Here is a 19,926-nt window from a genome sequence, read left to right as displayed (position 1 = left end):
ATTTTTTAGACTTTTTTTTCCTGCAAATATTGAGCTATTGTATGCGATGTGTGCCATCCATGAACGGGCATTTTACATAGCATTCCCTTTTTTAAACAGTTATTTGTTCCTGTGAGGTGCACTGTACACAGCTTCCTACAGCAGAAACACTGAGCTGATCAACCTGAAAGTGAGCGTTCGGTGGTTATTTGGAAAGGTAGGTAAGCATTTTTAAGTGGCACCTCTCCCATCGCCTGCTATGTTTTACATTTGGCAGCCATAAATGGTAATATAGTACATATTTTCCTTATAGCTCTTGCTATTCGTTCCCGTACAGCTTCCTATAGCAGAAACACAGAGCTTATCATTTTTAACCTATCAACCTGCAAGTGAGCCTTGGTTGTTATTTAGAAGGCAGGTAAGCATTATTAAGTGGCACCTCATGCATCACCTGCTATGCTTTTTTACAGTTGGCAGCCATAATTGGTAAATATAGTCCCTATTTTTCTTCTAGCAAACTCTTGCTATTTGTTCCCATGTGGTGGTGTGCAGCTTCAAAGTGCAGAAAAATAGCAGTCATCAACCTCCTACTACAGTCCTGTTATTAGGAAAGGCAGGTAAGCAGTACATCTGCAGCACATTAAGTATTGCTAGCCATGCTTCACAATTAACAACATAATAAATATAGTCCCTATTTTTTTTAGCATGGCTTTCAGAATCTCTGAATCGAAAAAAGAACACAGAAAAAGAAAAGTTACAGAGGAAGGAAGAGTGTTTAAAGAAAATTGGACAGAAGAGTACTTTTTTGTTGAGGCAAACAGTAAAGCACTCTGCTTAATTTGTGGTGAATATGTGCAAGTTTTCAAAGACTATAATTTAAAAAGGCATTATATGCAAAAACATGCTGCAAAATTCTCTGTGTATCAAGGAATGTGTCGTAAGGACAAAGCAATGGAACTTAAGAAAAGTCTGTCTTCTCAACAAAATTTATTTAAAAAAGTTATTACTCAGACAGAATCTATTGTAAAAGCTAGTTATGTGGTAACATATTTAATAGCAAAAAAATCAAAACCATTTACTGATGGTGAGTTTATTAAGCAATGTATGGAAAGTGTGGCAGACATAATTTGCCCTGAAAAAAAAGGGGATATTTCTAAAATAAGTTTGTCACACCAGACTATAGCCAGGCGAACAGAAGACATTGGAAAATCTGTTGAAAGATGTTTGAAGAGTAAAGCTGCTAAATTTAAATATTATGCTTTGGCAGTGGATGAAAGCACTGATGCTACAGATACGGCTCAACTTGCCATTTTTATGAGAGGTATTGATAATGAATATAATGTTACTGAAGAGATGGCTTCTTTAGTGCCATTAAAAGACACAACTAAATCAAGGGATTTATATGAAGCAGTAAAAAATATGTTAAATAGATATTCTCTGTCTTTTGTAAACATATCTGGTATAGTTACTGATGGTGCCCCAGCAATGGTAGGTAGAAGAGAGGGACTTGTAAAATTAATAGAAAATGATGCAATTGCTGCCAAAAACTCACATTTAATGAAGTATCATTGCATAGTACATCAAGAAAATTTATGTGCAAAAGCTTTAAAAATGGATAACATCATGCAAATAGTGATAAAGGCTGTGAATTTCATAAGGGCCAAGGGCTTGAATCATCGCCAGTTCCAGGAATTTCTTAGAAGTATAGATGCTGACTGTGGTGATGTCATTTACTTCTCAGAAGTAAGATGGCTAAGTCGAGGCCAAATGTTGAAAAGATTTTATGATTTGCGACATGAAGTAAAGTCATTTATGGTATCAAAAGCAAAATGTGTGCCTGAACTTGATGATGAAAACTGGCTTACAGATTTAGCATTTTTAGTGGATTTGACCTCCCATTTGAATGACTTAAATATGCGTCTTCAAGGTAAAAACCAGCTTATCAACACAATGTTCCAAGGCATAACAGCATTCCAAACGAAACTAAAATTATGGGAAGATCAAATTAAGGCAAACAATTTTATGCATTTCCACACATTGGCCAAACATGTTCCTGTGAACACTGAAAAATATGCAGCCTTGCTTTATGATTTGATACAAGAATTTGAAAAACGTTTTCAGGATTTCAGGGAAAATAAACAACATTTTGCTATATTTGCAACACCATTTTCAGTTGACATAAATATGTTACCTGCCAATTTTCAAATGGAATGCATTGAGCTGCAATCTGACTTCCAGCTTAAGGAAAAATTTGATCATGTGTCTTTACTGGACTTTTATAGGTCCTATCTTCCCAGAGATAAATATCCCTCACTGCACAACCATGCCTTATTCATGTCATCACTTTTTGGCAGCACCTATATTTGTGAGCAACTTTTTTCAAGAATGAAGCACACTAAGAGTAAAATTAGAACCAAATTATCTGATGAGCACCTTGAAAATTCACTGAGAATTGCAACAACTTCAATGGAACCAGATATTGATGCATTAGTTTATCAAACACAATGTCATAAATCCCACTAGGATGGCTTAATTTGCTCTCTTTTCTTTTACTTTTTTTGTAAACTTTACTCTTACAGTTATCATCTTTTTTGCATTGTAAAAACATATATTTGCTTCACATTGCATGTGTAGACAACTTAAGGAAAACTTTGACTATGTGTCTTTACTGGACTTTTATAGGTCCTATCTTCCCAGAGATAAATATCCCTCACTTCACAACCATGCCTTATTCCTGTCATCACGTTTTGGCAGCACCTATATTTGTGAGCAACTTTTTTCAAGAATGAAGCACACTAAGAGTAAAATTAGAACCAAATTATCTGATGAGCACCTGGAATATGCACTGAGAATTGCAACTACTTCTAATCTAATGCATCAATATCTGGTTCCATTGAGCAGTAGTTTATCAAGTCAAGTGCAATGTCAAAAATTCCATTAGGATGGTTTGTTTTGCTCTCTTTTCTTATGAATGAAGAATGAAGCACACTAAGAGTAAAATTAGAACCAAATTATCTGATGAGCACCTTGAATATTCACTGAGAATTGCAACTACTTCAATGGAACCAGATATTGATGCATTGATTAGTAGTTTATCAAACACAATCTCTAAAATCCCACTAGGATGGTTTAATTTGCTCTTTTCTTTTACTTTTTTTGTAAAGTTTACCAGTAAGCTGCAGGCTGAAGCTAGCCTTTCATTAGGCAGGAGAAGAGCCATGCAGTTTTTGGAGTTGCTTGCCACAAAATTAGAACCAAATTATCTGATGAGCACCTTGAATATTCACTGAGAATTGCAACTACTTCTAATTTAATGCATCAATATCTGGTTCCATTGAGCAGTAGTTTATCAAGTCAAGTGCAATGTCAAAAATCCCATTAGGATGGTTTGTTTTGCTCTCTTTTCTTTTTTTGTAAAACTTTACTTGTATCTTCTTTTTTGTGCATTGTACAACCATATATTTGCTTCACATTGCATGTGGAGAGAGAAAAGGAAAGTAAGTGAAAAAAAGAAAGAAATGAACAATTAATAAAAGGTATGGAGAAAATAAAAGAGTGAAATAACATGTTGTTGTTCTGTTTTTTGTCCAAACACATGATTAGCTGGCATAGTAAGCCTATTCCTAACAATATGACAGACTGAGGTGGTAATGATTATCATTACCGGGTTATCATTACCACCTCAGTCTGTTGTCTTGTTAGGAATAGGCTTACTATGCCAGGTTGTAACAATGTGGTGACCTAGGGAGGAGGGGGACTACCTATTGCCCAATTAGTAATCATATAGCAGAGAAGGTTGCTCTATATTTGTCCCATATTCCAGTGTATAGCTCAATATGGTTATCTAGCTGGTATTGTAGTTAATTTCTGTGTTTTTCCTTTATTTTTATAAATCAAAAGTGTTGTGTATTTCATGTGCGGCCCCAGAAAATTTTTCTTCTTCAAATGTGGCCCAAGGAAGCCAAAAGGTTGGACACCCCTGATCTAGGTAGTTTCTAGAAAATCTGGAGAGTTTACCTAGATGTACTACTGATCGTTATAAGAGATCTTTTTTTACCTGTAGCTATTGCTGTTTTTTTCTCTTTGTCTTCTCTTTTAAGCAGATAGTTGTGTTTGTATTAGTTATTTATGATGTGTAATGTATCATGATGTAATTATATATAATGTGTGTGTTTTGTGTGACTGGGTTTTCATTTGGAGGCGTTGAACTTGATGGACTTTGTCTTTTTTCAACCCAATTTGACTATGTAACTATGTAACTATGTATGTTAAACGAGCAAATGTCTAACACAACAGAACCCAACTTCCTGCTGTTCAGCTCTCTAACTCTGAGTTAGTGACTTTAACTCTGAGTTAGTGACATTAAGGGGGATATAACTTTGCAATTCTTCCTTAGCGTGCAGGTTATGACCATGTGCACCCCCTCAAGCCACTGCCTGGTAACCAATCAGTGAAAACCAAGAGAGCTGCAAAGCAGGAAGTAATGTTCTGGCTATTATGTTAGACACCCAGTCGCTCCATCCTTTATACATTACATATTTAGCTAAATAACTATATTAGACACATTTTTTATTGTGCACATACTATCCATTAGGGATGTAGCGAACTGCTGATTTGGTGTTCGCGAACGCCGTTCGCGAACACCGGCAAAAAATGCGAACGTTCGCGAACAGTTCGCGAACTTCGAACACCCGCTAAAATCGTTCGATTCGAACGATCGAAGGATTTTAATCATTCGATCGAAGGTTTTTCATTCGAATCGAACGATCGAAGCCATTCAATCGAATGCTTTTCATTCGATCGAATGCTTACAACCGTTCGAACGAATGGATATCGTTCGATTTTTAGCGGTCGAAGGAATTCGAATGGTCGAATGGTCGAACGACTTGTATTTGAATCGAACGCGAACTCAAAATGCGAACGTTCCCAAACGTTCGCGAACATTCGGCGAACGGTCGAAGTTCGCGCGAACTAGTTCGCGGGCGAACAGTTCGCTACATCCCTACTATCCATTTATCCAGTTTTATTTTTATACTGAACAATACATTTAAAAGCAGCACTACCATGACTGTCCAAAGAAGATTTGATAAGTACCCCATGAGTGTTTACAATATCGATAAGAAAACACACACTTGTATTTTGCCGTCAAGAGGATAATATTTATTACCCTTTAAAGAAACTCTAGTGCTATAGAACATCTGGTATTGTATTACAATGGGTAAGGTGAATAGACATCTTGCTTAAGGTCAGTCATTTTAAGGTCACAACTGAAAATATGGGGACTGAGTTTTTAAATCATTTACGCTGTGAACTTACATTTAGAGATTGCGTCTTACCATTTAATTGTTCAACGTTCACTATTTCTTTATTTGTGTTTGGAAACAAGAAGTGCTCTTTGACCTGTAAGAACAAAAACTTACAAGAAAAAACAATATACAGGCATCGCTATGGTGACTTACTGGGATCATGTACAGCAGCTTCCCTAACATACTGTATATTTGAATGTAGCTCATGGTGTTCAAGTACTTGCCTTAATTTTCAAACATCAGGTTCCAGCATGGGCATTGGTGAATTAATTCTCCACTTATAGAGAAGGGTGGAGTTGCAATCAGATCAAATTGTGGGTGTCTGTGCCCTACACACAGTTGTATGATGGTGTGCAACCATATTGCCTTTGCTGGTCACACTGGGTTATGAAATAATACATTGATATAATCAACTAACACATCTTTATTTTTAAGTTGCTTTTTATGAACTAGGAATAGGGGAATGGCCTTGCACTGGTCTCAATTTGACATTAGAATGTTTGTGTATTATAATACAGTCAAACCTCAATTTAACATTCCCCCCATTTTAAGGTCTCCCACATTTTAAACTGTTTTTTGCAGCCCCACACATTTATAATGCATTTCAATTGGTGTTTTTTTCAGCAATGTACACAAAAATCAATCTGGTTTTCCTAGAAAAAAAAAAGCCTATTTTCCGTCTTCCAATTGTATTTTTTGTGAAATTACAGTTTAAAATACTAATGTACATATTTTGCCATAGGTCCTTCTTTAAAAAGTGAATTCCAGTTAGTTTTTTTACCTCTTATGGCTATACCCAAATCACTTTTGATTTTATAAACACCAGACCTCCAGACTTGGGACACTTTCAACAGAATTGTGTTCAATTTAACATGTGCAACTGCGCTTGATTTGGAACAATATGGAAGTGGGAAGAGCAAATTTTGGCTATTAATGAATGGGTTTTACACGCAAATTTGCAACTGCTCTTGCAGCCATACATGATTACTTTTGTGCCCGGTTGTGGTTTACAAACGCTGTCCCATAGTGTAACACTAATGCTGCACTGCTTTAACCTTGTATTGTATTTCAAAGTAAAACTTACTCCTGTACAACTATCCTTTGAATATTAAAGGACAAGTAAACACCTTCAATAAGAAACATAAACTAATGTTTGTCTCATCCCCCCCCCTCCTTGTGAATCTCTAGGTTTTTCCTCTGAAATGCTGACATCTGTTTATATTGTCTGTCATAATGCTTTGCATTTTGAGGCCCACGTCTTCTTTCCTGATTCGTCATTTGTTACGTCACGAAAACAATTCTGCACATGCGTAATGCTCGTGTCATCATTGTATCTAATGATCACAGGGCGATTAGAGCGCTTGCAATCGATTCCAACTGCAGCTAATGTACAAATGCAATGGTCTTGGTCTTAGTCTCTGAGAAGTGTTTCTGCAGCTGTGACGTACTGTACACCAATCTCTTGGATTTCAATAGCTTCTGGCCAAGATACTTTAAAAAAAAATACATTATCTGTAAGTGCCTAAAGTGTCTTTGTAATTCTCCCTTTCAGGACAACATAATTCATTTGGGGGGTTTCCTTGTCCTTTAAGCTACTGAAACACATTTCCCTGATTTTAAAATTTCCAAGATTTTACACTAGAAAAACATCCCTGAGAAAACGGTTTTCTACTGCATGCTATTTACCATTTACTATTTGTAGCTCATATTTGTATATTTTGGAACATTATTATCCTTTGGAAATGATATGATTTCATTTCTATGAGAAGAAGAATTTCTGCATGATTACTTCATTATTATTATGTACTCAAACAACAGAACTTTCCTTCGTAAACACTGAAGCAGGGCCTATGAAAATAAATGCTTTGCTGAAATGTCAGTGTAATTAGAGCTAAATCCAAGAATTGATCTCCAATATAATTGCAGACATGTTGTCACTTTCAGATCAATATCTGGAAATGGAGGACAATTACTGTTAAAATATAGCTGCTCTGTTTAAATGATTATGCAGGTCTCATGGACACGTAGAGGCACATTTCCTAACAACAAACAAATACAAATATACATATTACATTTTGGCCATAATTTAATGCAATAGTATTGCAGAAAAGAATACTTTACCAATGTGATAAGACAATGTTTGTTGCTTTCATGATATTACAAACTTTTGCAACTTTTGATATAACTGCTTTTTAAATCAGCTATTGTTCCTGTATTAAATGTATTTTTTGTAATGCAAGGAGTCTGACTGGTAAAGTGGGAGAGCTGGAGGTGTTGGCGTAGGAGGAAAAATATGATGTGGTTGGTGTGGACGAAACATGAGTCGCATGGCTGGGCAGTTAATATCAGTGGATATACATTGTTTCGGAGGGACAGAGGCAATAAAAAAGGAGGAGGGGTATGTCTGTTTGTTAAGCAAGATTGAAAAGCTAATATAAAGGAGGAAGTGATGCTAGAAAATGAGGGAGCTGAAGCCTTATGGGTGGAGCTGTTCACTGAGTTTAAAGAGTCCAGCAAATTAATTGTAGGCGTATGCTATAGACCCCCTAATTTAAGTGAATTGGAGGATGCGAAGCTCAAGATCCAAATAGAAAAGACTGCTAGTTTGGGGAAAGTAATGATAATGGGGGATTACAATTACTCAGATATTGACTGGATCAACAGTTCTGCCAGGAGTCAGGACAGTTAATGGGAACAAGTTTATAAACTTGCTGCATGACAATTTTATGGCACAGGTTGCTGAGAAGCCAACCAGAAAAAATGCTATTCTGGATCTAGTGATCTCTAATGACCAGAAAGTATAGCAAATGTGCAAGTAATTGACCATAAAGTAATCCCATTTAGGGGGTTATTTACAAAAATCTGAATTTATCTCATAATTTTTAGTTAAAAAAAAAAAGCAGCTATGCCCAAACTCCCATGCCAAATTTTGCCGTATCTCTTAATAAAAAAGCTCAATAAAACAGAGCGCTAACCCGAGTCGTATGATTTTTTGGAGTTTTTACAAAACAAACCACAGTGCCTTCTCTTCCTTCAGCCCTCCTGGACAATCGGTGAGCCTGCCCCCCCAGGTTGGTGCCCCCCCCCACAAACACACACTTATTTTACCAATACACACTTACACACAAACACACACATACAATTTTGAGGTATCAGGGGGGTTCACATACATTTAGTCCCTTTGTAAAATGTATAATGAAGCAATAGAATTCTTTCTTTCTTTTCAAATTCTTTTTATTAAGTTTCAATAAGTTTCAATAAAACATTGAATCATGTATGTATACAATCATGAAGTCTTTCACATTAAAAGAAGAACAGTTCAGAATATTAACATGAACATTTTATCATGTGAACAAAAAAAAAAAAAAAAAAAAAAAAAACAAGCTAACATAACAAAAGAAAACAAATTGACCTGTAATTTACCAAAATTCAGTATGTAGTCAGGTAACATAGATGAATTTGCTTAAATTTTAGATAATAAATAAATAAATAATAATAATAATGGCACATTCATATACATATAAATGTAAAAGAACAATAGAATTCTTAATGAATCAGATGAAAATTGAGCATAGGACTGGCCAGATATGGGATGACTTTGACGTAGTTGGCCAGCTTAAATATATTGCAATATATGGACAAACAATCCCTGTTTTGTTTAAAGGGTAAGGCATTTTTCAGTAGCAGTATGCACAAAATGTCGCTGTCTTAAATATATTGATAATGGGTTGAGTGCAGAGGACTCTTGTATTTAACTATATGTATTTTGTGGTCACAGCTTCATTGCACCTCCGCCTAATGGTTTTAAAAAAATAGTGGTGAGCACAACTTTCCCTTGTTTGTTATAGTTCACATACAATCACAGCACTCACACACGCTTGCACACGCACACAATACGCAATTTGCCAATTGTACACACGCATACACACATAGGGGCAGATTTATCAAGGGTCGAATTTCGGAGTGGAAAATATTTCGAAAGTCGACCATCGAATAGAATCCTCCGACATTCGAATTCAAAGTCGGAGGATTTTATTCATCGTACGATAGTATTCCGATCGTACTTCGAATCGTACGATTCGAACGATTTTATCATACGATTTTCCTTCGAATATAAAAAATTTAGAAAATTGCTCTAGAAGGTCCCCATAGGCTAACACAGCACTTCGGCAGGTTTAAGTTGGCGAAGTTTTGAAGTCAAAGTTTTTTTTAAAGAGACAGTACTTCGATTATCGAATGGTCGAATAGTCAAACGATTTTTATTTCGGAGCGAAGTTGAAGTAAATTCAAAGTCGTATGATCCTATTCGATGGAAGAAATATCCAAAAAATTACTTTGAAATTCGAACTTTTTGTACTTCGAAAATTCACTCGAACTTAGTAAATCTGCTCTTTACACTATTTTGTGTCTTTTTTTTCCTTATCACTTTGTCTGTTTTTTTGCCTGAAAACACAGTAGTATTGCCATTTCGAATAGCGTATTCGCTAATTGCACTGCACAATGGTTAGCCATTTTATTGCATTTTCAGCTTTGCGTAGGTGTTGTTTGCTTATTTCTGTCCGTAAAAACTATTTGGCCATGCTAAAATATTCAAACTGTGATTCTGACTGCTGATTACAGTAGGCGAGAAAAAAAAGCATTGATTTTTGTGGTTTAGTTGAATTTAAGTGATTTTATTGTATTTCGCTCTGTTCTTTGTTACTTCATTTTGCCCGTGGATATTTTGTCTGCCATATATCCATATTGGGGTCTCTAAATGATACTTTGGTAAACCTTTGAAGGGATTTTGAAGGGATTTTTCAGAATTTTGATACATTTTTATAAAAACCGCTATGTTCAGACAAGCTTTGATGTTTGGTTGTTAGGAGTAGAGAGACATACAGTAGTTACCCATTTTGGAATGAATACTTTTCAAAAATATATGGTTTTCTTGGGAAAACCTACTGTTTCAGGATTTTTTGGCCTTGGAATTCTAAAGTATGCCGTTTTCTGCCTTAGTGCTTTCAAAATACGGTAATATACTGCTAGGAGTTTTTGCTGTTAAAGTCTTAAATCTCACTAAAACTATAAAAAAATACATATCTGGTATTGACACGTTCGAGACACGAGGCTTTCCAAATCAGTTGAATTTTCATGTGTAAAATTAAATGTTTCTTGTATAAATTCATAAAATTCAAAAAATAGGAATTTACATTTTTTTGGTATTTAGCGCAATAAATCTTTTTATAGAGCTGGAAATACATGAAAACTCAGGCAGATTTAAAAAACTCAGGTTCTCCTGAAAAAAACAATGTATAGTTTTCCTAGGTAAACTAAAGGTTGCCCTTCAAAAAATGCCCCTAAAGTGAGAGAGAGCACAAAATGTTTCAAAAACGTCTGGCATTTTGTGTAACCAAAATGGCAACTTCTGCTGGCACTTAAAGGGTTAAAATGATATTGAAACATTACTGTTCTCAATGTATTCCCTTATGGGGCTTAATATAGAAGTAAAGAGTTAAAAGTTAATAGGAATGAACAGAAGGGCCTATGGGGCCTATGGGAACAGAAGCTGCATTTAATGAAGTTAAACACTATAATAAATGTTGTAAATGAGGAGTGGTTAACCCTCAAAAAGTTTTTAAAGGGGTGGTTCACCTTTAAGTTAACTTTTAGTATGTTATAGAATGGCCAAATCTAAGCAACCTTTCCATTGGTCTTCATTCTTTTTGATAGTTTTTTAATTATTTTCCTTCTTCTTCGGACCCTTTCATGCTTTCAAATGGGGGTCACTGATCCCATCTAAAAAACAAATGCTCTGTAAGGCTGTAATGCTCTGTAGCATAGCGCTTCACTTCATATAATGTACTGCTCTGTGGGCCATTTGTATTTATTGCCTTAATACTTAATACAGAATCGCACCTCCTGCTCTAGCGCTATGCTACAACCTTGCTGCTGTGCTTGTGGGAACATGCAGGGCCCAGAAGGGAGCAGAGCAACTCTCTTCTTTTTGGTTAGCTCGGACGGAGGAGGAAGACAGGGTTATGAGGGCTGAATAGTCAACTGAGTCATCACAGAGGGTGAATGTATACAACGGTGATGTATTTGCCACCGGCACAAACACACGTTAGGCTGCTGTTAGGGAGAGACGGAGGAGCAATGGTGGGAAGTGGGGAGCAATTGGCAGGATATGGCGACGTGGGCTGGGGGATATGAAATGTGCCCGCAGAAAGAAAACAAATACATTGCTTGGAAGTGCTGCCCCAATCTTGCCGGCAGAGCAGCCAGGAGAGATAGCTAGGGAGGAGAAATCAAATGCTGCAGAATGAATGGTCGCCCTGTCGCCTTTTCTGAAGAAGAGCAGAAGTGGAGTTTCAGTAAGTTATTTTGTAATAAAGGCTTTGCAATTTAAAAGTTTAATTTGTGTTGATATTTTTTGAAAAATGTTTTTGATGTTACTGGTCCTTTAATGAAGTTGTTTGCACATGGATAGGAAACTGGCTACAGGATCTGGAATAGAGTGTGGTTGTTAATGGTACATTTTCTACTTGTAGTAAGGTTCTTAGTGGAGTCCCTCAGGGCTCTGTATCAGGTGCATTTCAATTTAACTTGTTCATCAATGACTTTCAGTATGTACAGTATCAGTGTTTGCAGATGACACATAACTATGCAGCCTAATTAATTCCATCCAGTATATGATATGCTTGCAGAAGGATCTTGACAAATTGGCAATCTGGGCTGCTAAGCGGCAGATGAGATTCAATGTTGATCCCTTTACCTTCCTATTGTTCTGCTGATGGGCTGCTGGGAGGGAAAAGGCGGTGGGTGATATCACTCCAACTTTCAGTGCAGCAGTCAAGAGTGACTTAAGTTTATCAGAGCACAATTCATGTGACTGAGGGTGCCTGGGAAACTAACAACATGTCTAGCCCCATGTCAAAATTAAATGTAAAAAAACTGTATGCTCTTTTTAAAAATGGATTTCAAAGCAGAAGTCTACTATTAGCACTATTAACTGGTGTGTTTTGAAACAAAACTGTTTTCCCATGACATGATCCCTTTATAGGCCAAATGAACAGTTTGTTTTAAACACATGCCAAATGCATCTTTGATGCAAATTTTGTGCAAGGTGAAGAGTGCAGTGCCTCGTGCAGAAAGAAAATTCCTCAGATCATTCATGACCCACAAGTGCAGAGTGCAATTACAAGTGTCAATTGCTAAGTTTTTTATCTACAATACAGTTTTTTATCCAGTATATTTGCGGTCACCAGGGGGAGCTCTGTCTGACACAGTTGAAGTCACAGCGCAGTTGCTGTATAAATATGTGCCCTATGGCCATTCAATAGCTGCTCCCATAGCTCCGCATCAGCTTATTTATTTATCCAGTAGAAGTGCTTGTAAAGGAAATGCTAAATTTTGCCAGCCAACAGTACATTACATTTGTAACACTGGTCCTTTAAACATGCCAGAAGATCTCCTGCCTGGCTATAAACTTATGTAACAGAAAAGTCAGAGAGAAATGGAGACTGAGCAGACTGGAAGTATTTGGGATTTAATGATTGTAAATATTTCTTGTACCAATTTAAGAACTTTATAGCAATACGAGTTCATTTTTGTAGTTCAATATATTTTCCTTAGGAGTATTTTACAGAACCATTTGAAGGTCCATAACTGAACGGCCAAGTTAAAGAATGGTCCCCATGAGAATGCAATGTTATTCTGTATCTGTGTTGATTCGTTTTTCATTTTAATTTCGGTGATATTTCACCAATGTAACGGTGGTTATGACAGATTACCTACGATAGATTACCTTTATGGATGTGCAGGAGAGTGATCATGGTAGGATGAAAGTCCCAGTTGTGTGAATAAGTAAATAAAACAGGTAAATGATAAGATTGAACTTTGTCAAGATACCGACAGCCAGAGCCCGTACATTTTGTAAATAGTAAAACTAGTAACTTTTATTAGGCAAATATCCTTCCTTGCAGAAGACATTCACCTAGCAATTTTCAGGGTGCTACCCATTTCCTTTGGAAACACTTAGGAACACATTGTCACTTTGTGTAATTTATAATATAAGGATCACAAAAAAACAAAATCATGCCAGCTCAGACCTATGTAATTAATGATTGATTGTTAATATTAAGTGTGATTTTTTTTTTTTTTTTGGAAAACAACTTAAAGGGGATTTAGCTGACTGTATGAAGCTAAATGGGCAGTTAAAATACTGGCAGTTATTTAAACAGTATGAGAACATACATTCATCTATCAATTAATCCCACTTCTGTACTTCCCATTAAAGGGATAATTCAACTTAAACTGACTTAACTCCCAAAAAAGAGGATATGGTGCATCCCTATTAATTACCCTAGCAACCAGGAAAAGGTTAGGTAGACAGGCTGGAACATGAAGCAGAGTGTGGAACGATAGGCAATGCAAAATAAGAATTTCAGCCATGTTGCATTTTCAGTTGCAGATTGGAAAGGGATCTTCATTGAATAAAATAGAAAAAGTGCATTTATAACATACAAAAATTCAAATTAACGGTGCATTTGATCTTAATACAAACAAAGAGTTTCAGATTTGCCCAAAAGGGAGAAGAATCCTTCCTTTTCCAGCGTAATCAACCAAAGTGCATGGCATATTCTAGATGGGGTTTTGCCCGTGCTTTTACATCATCACTTTGCAGAAAATTCCATAAATATCCTGCTCTCCCACTATGATTTGACAACCGCTAAAGGTGAGAATGTCTTTCTTCTAAACAAAAATGAGTAGATACAGTAGTACCAGAATATGTTTTTGGCTCTTGTTGCCTCACTGTGCCCTTAAATGTCTCCCAATGAGTTATTGTCTGCCTTTTCTATAATAGTTGACTTCCACCTAAATTAAACAGGATGAGACACACCATGCAGATGATTGGTGTACAGTATAATTCTATATCTATATCTAAATCTACATATCCTATTTTTAAGCACGTTCATGTTCATAAATGTGATACCATGTGGATTACAGCTAAATATGAGAAAAATACAGCAAAGGTAATATAACTTATTAAAACAAATGTACAAAGCCTGGGGCTCCAGCAGTCTTATATCAGTTTTAATATACAGAACATAGCTGCACAGCTAGTTCTGATTTGTATTTAAAATTAAATAAAAAAATGTGTTTTAAACCTCTAGGTAAAGTAAATCCCATTGGCAAAAATATATATTAATCTCTGTTAATGCATAGGAATTTATATTATCTGGCAGGAAAGACCTTGAATAAAATAGGAAATCTAGAATATATTTCATATCACTTTTTTTCCTGCGAACCAGAATTTAGTTTTGTCAAAAATTATACGTGTCCGGTACCTTCAGGTGATGACCCTGATGGTTCTGCTGATGATAACTTACCAACACCACCATGCCTGCTCCAATTAGGGTTGCCACCTGGCTGGTAAAAATTGAATTGGGACATTGGTTGTCCCTGTTTTTCATTTTTGGCTGTGATTTTACCAGCCTAATTGCTCAAGAGGGTGATCCAATAAGCTAGATATCCAGCTTTTAATATCTCTGGCATGACTTAAAATCTAAAGGCAGTAGTCATTTTTAACAGAAAAATTTTTTTTTTTGCTGGCAGCATTATGACATTGAATAGTAGAAGTTCCCCTTTAGTCTGTAGTTACAGCTGGCATTTCCTAACTAAACAAGTACAAGTACGTTCTCTTCTAATCTACTGACTAACATGGAGACATCCTGTTTTTTGGGCTTCTCCATTTTATTAATAATTCATGTTTTTTGGAATATAAATGCCCAATTACTCCATCTTATCTAAATCATTAGCAGACCACTTCTATGGAACAAACTGTACTTTTCAGAGGTGTTCAATAAGCATTAGAATATTTCTCCTGATTCGAAAAATAATGAAAAATTACTTTCAATTACATTTTGTGTTTTTGTTATATATCATTGTCATAATTGTTATGTGATATATTGATATGCTAGCACACACTTCTTTTGATAAAATTAAATCTAGAGGCAACCCCTTAAAATATATGCTGTTATAAATATGAGATATCTTGAGAAAAAAAATTTAACAGATCTAATTTATTGTGCAACAAAATCGAAAAATGAAACAATTCCCAATACTATCTTACAGTACAATACAGTACATATGCCTCATTCTTTTAAGTGAAATGAACGTCACTCACTGATGTTAACGCTATTATGATTGCAATGAATAATTCAGCATTCTATATCAGCCCTGGCACTGGTACAGGCATGTAAGCTGTCCATCTTTTTAAGAAAAAGCAAAAAATATGAACTGAAAGAAATGATTGAAACAGATGCAGTTTTATATAACTCAAACCCATTCCATATCCTAAGGTATTATGTTATAGTTGTAGGCAATGATGATTAAACAAGTATCATAGTCACTGGTAGCAAAGAAAAGACACACTTACAGCATATAATGAATTAAAATATATATTTTTTTAATTAGTGGGCTTTTAGGGTAAAGCCTAGGGTAAAATGTGAGGACAGCTTCTATAAAACATTCCCCTAGTGTATCTGTGTTTTCAAGTTTCTCTGCTTCTCAGTAGAGTGGTAGATAGAATCTGTGGAAACAATGGAACAAGGTGTGGGAGGGGGATCACTCTGTGAGCCTGTTGGGGTGATGGTGAATTGTTCCCTACAGCACAGGTAGACTGCCATAACTTTCAATGTGGAATCAGATTTGTCTGTATAAAAATAATAAATGTATATATATTTTTGGATTGGTTTTGGAGGTTCAGTTCAGTTGGAGTTTCAGTTAAACATAAGTTCCTTTGAGCTTGATGAAAATTTGAGTCAAAAATCAGAAGGGTCGACATAGTGCAGTCTTTCCCGATAACCTGTTTTGCATAGGTAAACTGAAAATATGTTCAGAGTTTGTGCTCTCCATATAATAAAATAGTCTGCGCATGAATCCCCACTTCAGCAATTTGTATCCTGCATAAGGTGTACTTCTTAAATCATATAGGCATAGGCTTATAGATATTAATACTGTTACCGCATCATTAAAACCATGGAACGAAGGCAAGTACTGTATCTTTTTGCTTTTCATCTATCTTTACATGACATTCCTCTCCTTCAATTCTGCAACTGGATCCAGGATAATGTTGGGAGAGAGAAGCACTGTAAGACGCGGTGGGAGATTTCTCCATTCCCTTACCTCTCCGTGTGTCTCTCTCCGGCTGCTGGTGCCCAGGCGAGCGATCCCGGTGACGTCACGGCGCAAGTGACTTTGGCATCGGATCTCCTGAGCTTGATGTTGAGCTTCGTGATGCTCACGTTTTGATGTCATCTTTCAGCACGAGATTCGAATTTTGGCGCCAATTATCTTTTACAAAGGCCTGTCTCCATTTTAACATTGCCCAAGCTGGCTTCTGTTTACAGACCCTGCTGAATTGTTATTTACTATTTGAAATTCCTGCTTTTTGACTTCTGCCTCTTTTGACTTTGATTCCTGCAGCCTGCCTTGACCTTTTTGCCTGTTTTGTGACCATGTTCCTTGCCAGAACCTCTTTACGGACTTGTTAATACCTAACGCGCCAATTCCTTGTTGGTTACGCAGCAGAAAAAGGGCAAAAAAGGGCATCAGTGAACACCGGAATTCACAGGGGTTTCCCTCGTGTGTCTGAGTGTGCAAACTGCCTTCAAGGTTCCTGACTGTCAGGTGTGCAAAGGAAATAGTCTAGTTTGCAATACCAAAGGGTTAAGCGGATCAACGTCGGTATCCAGGCAAGAGTGTCAAGACATCCAGCAAAATAGCATAGTTACTAACATGAATAAGGGTCAGGAACCAAGGATCAGTCAAATCAGCAAATATAAGGCACCCAGGAACTCACTCAGGAAGAACCTATATTTGGGCATCGAACCCGGGTATTTGGCGTCCTTTTATTTTGAATATGGCGTCAAACTGCAGCACGATGATGTCACATGCCAGCTAAATGATGTCACTGCGTCATGACTCATGTGGACTATAAGCTTTGCCATCTTGGATGCGGTGCAAAGAGGAGAGGAGTGCCATTGGGAGCTTCTCGCACTAACCTCAAAGACTTTGATTAATTGATAGTATAGAAAATTAAAGCCTTACTGTACAAATATCTAGCTGATGCTTTATTACTGTTATACATTTATATAAAGGTGATTAAGTGCAGTTGCGGCCACAGCACTTATGCTACAAAATGGTATTCATTAAAGGAAAATCGCGTGCAAGTCAATTGCTGCAGCAGACATGATTATGATTTGTTAGCCTGTGTGCATGCTTATGCAAAAGGATAGCACTGGAATTATGTAGCCTGTAAAAGTTGTAACTAGAGATCCCTAACAGAAAATCATGCTATAGATTTTAAATCTGAAAGATTTGTTTATTCATCTTGCTTTTAAGCTTTATAATTACAATTTAATTTTTTTTAAAAAAAATGTTGAAACTCAGGTGTGTAACAGAAAATGATACTTTATGATAAACCAGGAAACATTTGTGGTTTGGATTGGCTGAGAGCAGTTAAAAATAGCCCTTCTTTCCTCAGCTAGTCGCCATGGTAACATATCCCTTAGGCATTGTGACACAAGAAAAGTGGAGAAAATCCATGAAAACAAATTTACGTAATCTAACTATATAAAAGCATCTGAGAGCTTTCGGGGATACTGGTGTACAGAATGTAACAGAAATATACAATATTGTATATTTTTAAGCTTAATATTCTGTATAAATATCCATATAAAATGTACAAGTTCTTAAATAGCTATATTCCAGTATCCTAAAAACAAATTAAATGAGTTCTAAATTAACCTCTATATCATTTAACAGATTTAATGCAAAACACTGTTTTACCCCCATATCCTCCTTTACAGCCCTTGCTGTTTATTTTATATAGATTTTTACAGTTTTTTGGCAACATTCCACTTACACAGCAAAATAAGGCCCCATGGCCACAGCAGGCACCTAAAATATATGTGGCTTGCTGCTATACCTGCTTTTGGACCCTCCAAGTGCTGACCCCCTGCCAAATCAAGAAGAAAATCGGATCTTTGCTCCATGGGACCCCTCCCAGCCCTTCCAGAATGACCTGCAGCCTCTGCCCCAGATTATTGTTACACTTACACACACACACTTATTATACTAATACACACTTACAGTACATTCAAACTTATACACACAAAGTTTTTGAGGATCGGGGGGGGGCACACACATTCACAGCACTCACTCACACTTGCATATGCAAATAACAGGCAATTTGGCAAGTGTATACACACAAACGCACTTCTTATCGCATTGTCTGTTTTTTTGCCATTCATCTTGTTTTATAGCCATTGTGAATAGTGTATAGCATATTGTGAATAGAGTATTTGCTAATAGGGATGGGCTAATTTCACCCGTTTTGTTTCGCCAAAAATTAGCCACTGGCTAAATGTCGCCAACGCCCATTAAAGTTTATGGGCGTCCAAAAAAATGTTTTTAGATGCGCGTCTTTTTTTTGTCGCACGACGACATACAAGACTATGGGCGTCATTTCTGCGGCGAAACAAGGTGAAAAAATTTGCCCATCCCTATTTGCTAATGCACTGCTCAATACATTTTCTACATTGATTCAGTGATTATATTGCAATTTTGGTGCATTTTTAGCCATTTTATTGCATTTTCAGCTCTATGTAGGCGTTGTTTGCTTGTTTCTGTCAATACAAGCTATTTGGCCAAGCTAAAATATTCAAAATGTGATTCTGACTACTGATTTCACTAGGTGGAAAAAAAGCATTGATTTTTGTGGATTTATTGGATTTCACGCTGTTTTTTGTTTTGTTCGTTTTGCCCATGGAAATGTTGTCTACTATACTGTATATCCATTTTGAGGTCTCTGTGTGGCACATAGTTTGGTATATCTATAAATATTGGGCATCAAACTGTTTAATAGACTCCTTGTGTTCATATTTAGGATGTTTTATGCTGGTACATTACTAAATATGGGGCTATATAATGGGGTAAAATGCAAGCTTTTCAGAAAATTCACAAAAACTGCAACATCTAGTTAGTGATTTTTTTCACCAGCCATGAGGCAAAATTCCACATTTTGCCATCTGCAAATTTCTTCTATTGCAGAGACAAAAAAGTCGTCACAATAAAAAAACTCCCATTGGCTTTAAGGCATTTGGACAAAAAAGTCCCCATAAGAAAAAACGCCCATTGACTTTTAATTATCTGGACAAAAAAGACTCCATAAGAAAGAACTTCCATCGACTTTAATGACTTTGGAGCAAGAAAAATTGTTGTGTTCGTAAAAAATGTTGCCGCCCATTGACTTTGATGCGTTTCGCCATTTTGGATTCATCAGAATGTGTACTTTTCAAAAATATATGGTGTTCTGGGGTCCACATACTGTTAAGATGATAGAAAGTAGACACTTTGAGCAGGCCCAGATTTGTGGAATAGCCACCAAGGCCCAGGCCTAGGGCAGCAGGATTTTAGGGAGTGGCATGAAGTCCAACCACACCCGCATTGGTTCGGAAAATCTGGGGCTTAGCATGAGATACAATAGTATTTCCCATGCGCCAATCCCCAGTGCTCCCGATCTGATGGTGAAAATTTATGCATGTGCACAAAGGGACAGGGGTGACGAACAGCAGCGGGACTCTGGGCGGCAGCT

The 19,926-nt window shown here is 36.6% G+C and overlaps 1 protein-coding gene across 1 annotated transcript in view; it reads left to right on the top strand.

Moving 5' to 3' along the window:
- Positions 1-418: 418 nt before the first annotated feature.
- The window catches only part of LOC121393585 (general transcription factor II-I repeat domain-containing protein 2-like), a 109,840-nt gene continuing 90,332 nt past the window's right edge, over positions 419-19,926 (top strand). The window contains exons 1-2 of the mRNA XM_041562414.1: positions 419-596; positions 684-2,092. Coding sequence (XP_041418348.1) covers positions 685-2,092 — 1,408 coding nt within the window. The 5' untranslated portion in view covers positions 419-596; position 684. The remainder of the gene's footprint in view (positions 597-683; positions 2,093-19,926) is intronic.

Source organism: Xenopus laevis, chromosome 5L (assembly GCF_017654675.1).
Source record: "Xenopus laevis strain J_2021 chromosome 5L, Xenopus_laevis_v10.1, whole genome shotgun sequence".
NCBI classification, from domain to species: Eukaryota; Metazoa; Chordata; class Amphibia; order Anura; family Pipidae; genus Xenopus; species Xenopus laevis.
This window is presented reverse-complemented; position numbering and strand designations above follow the sequence as displayed.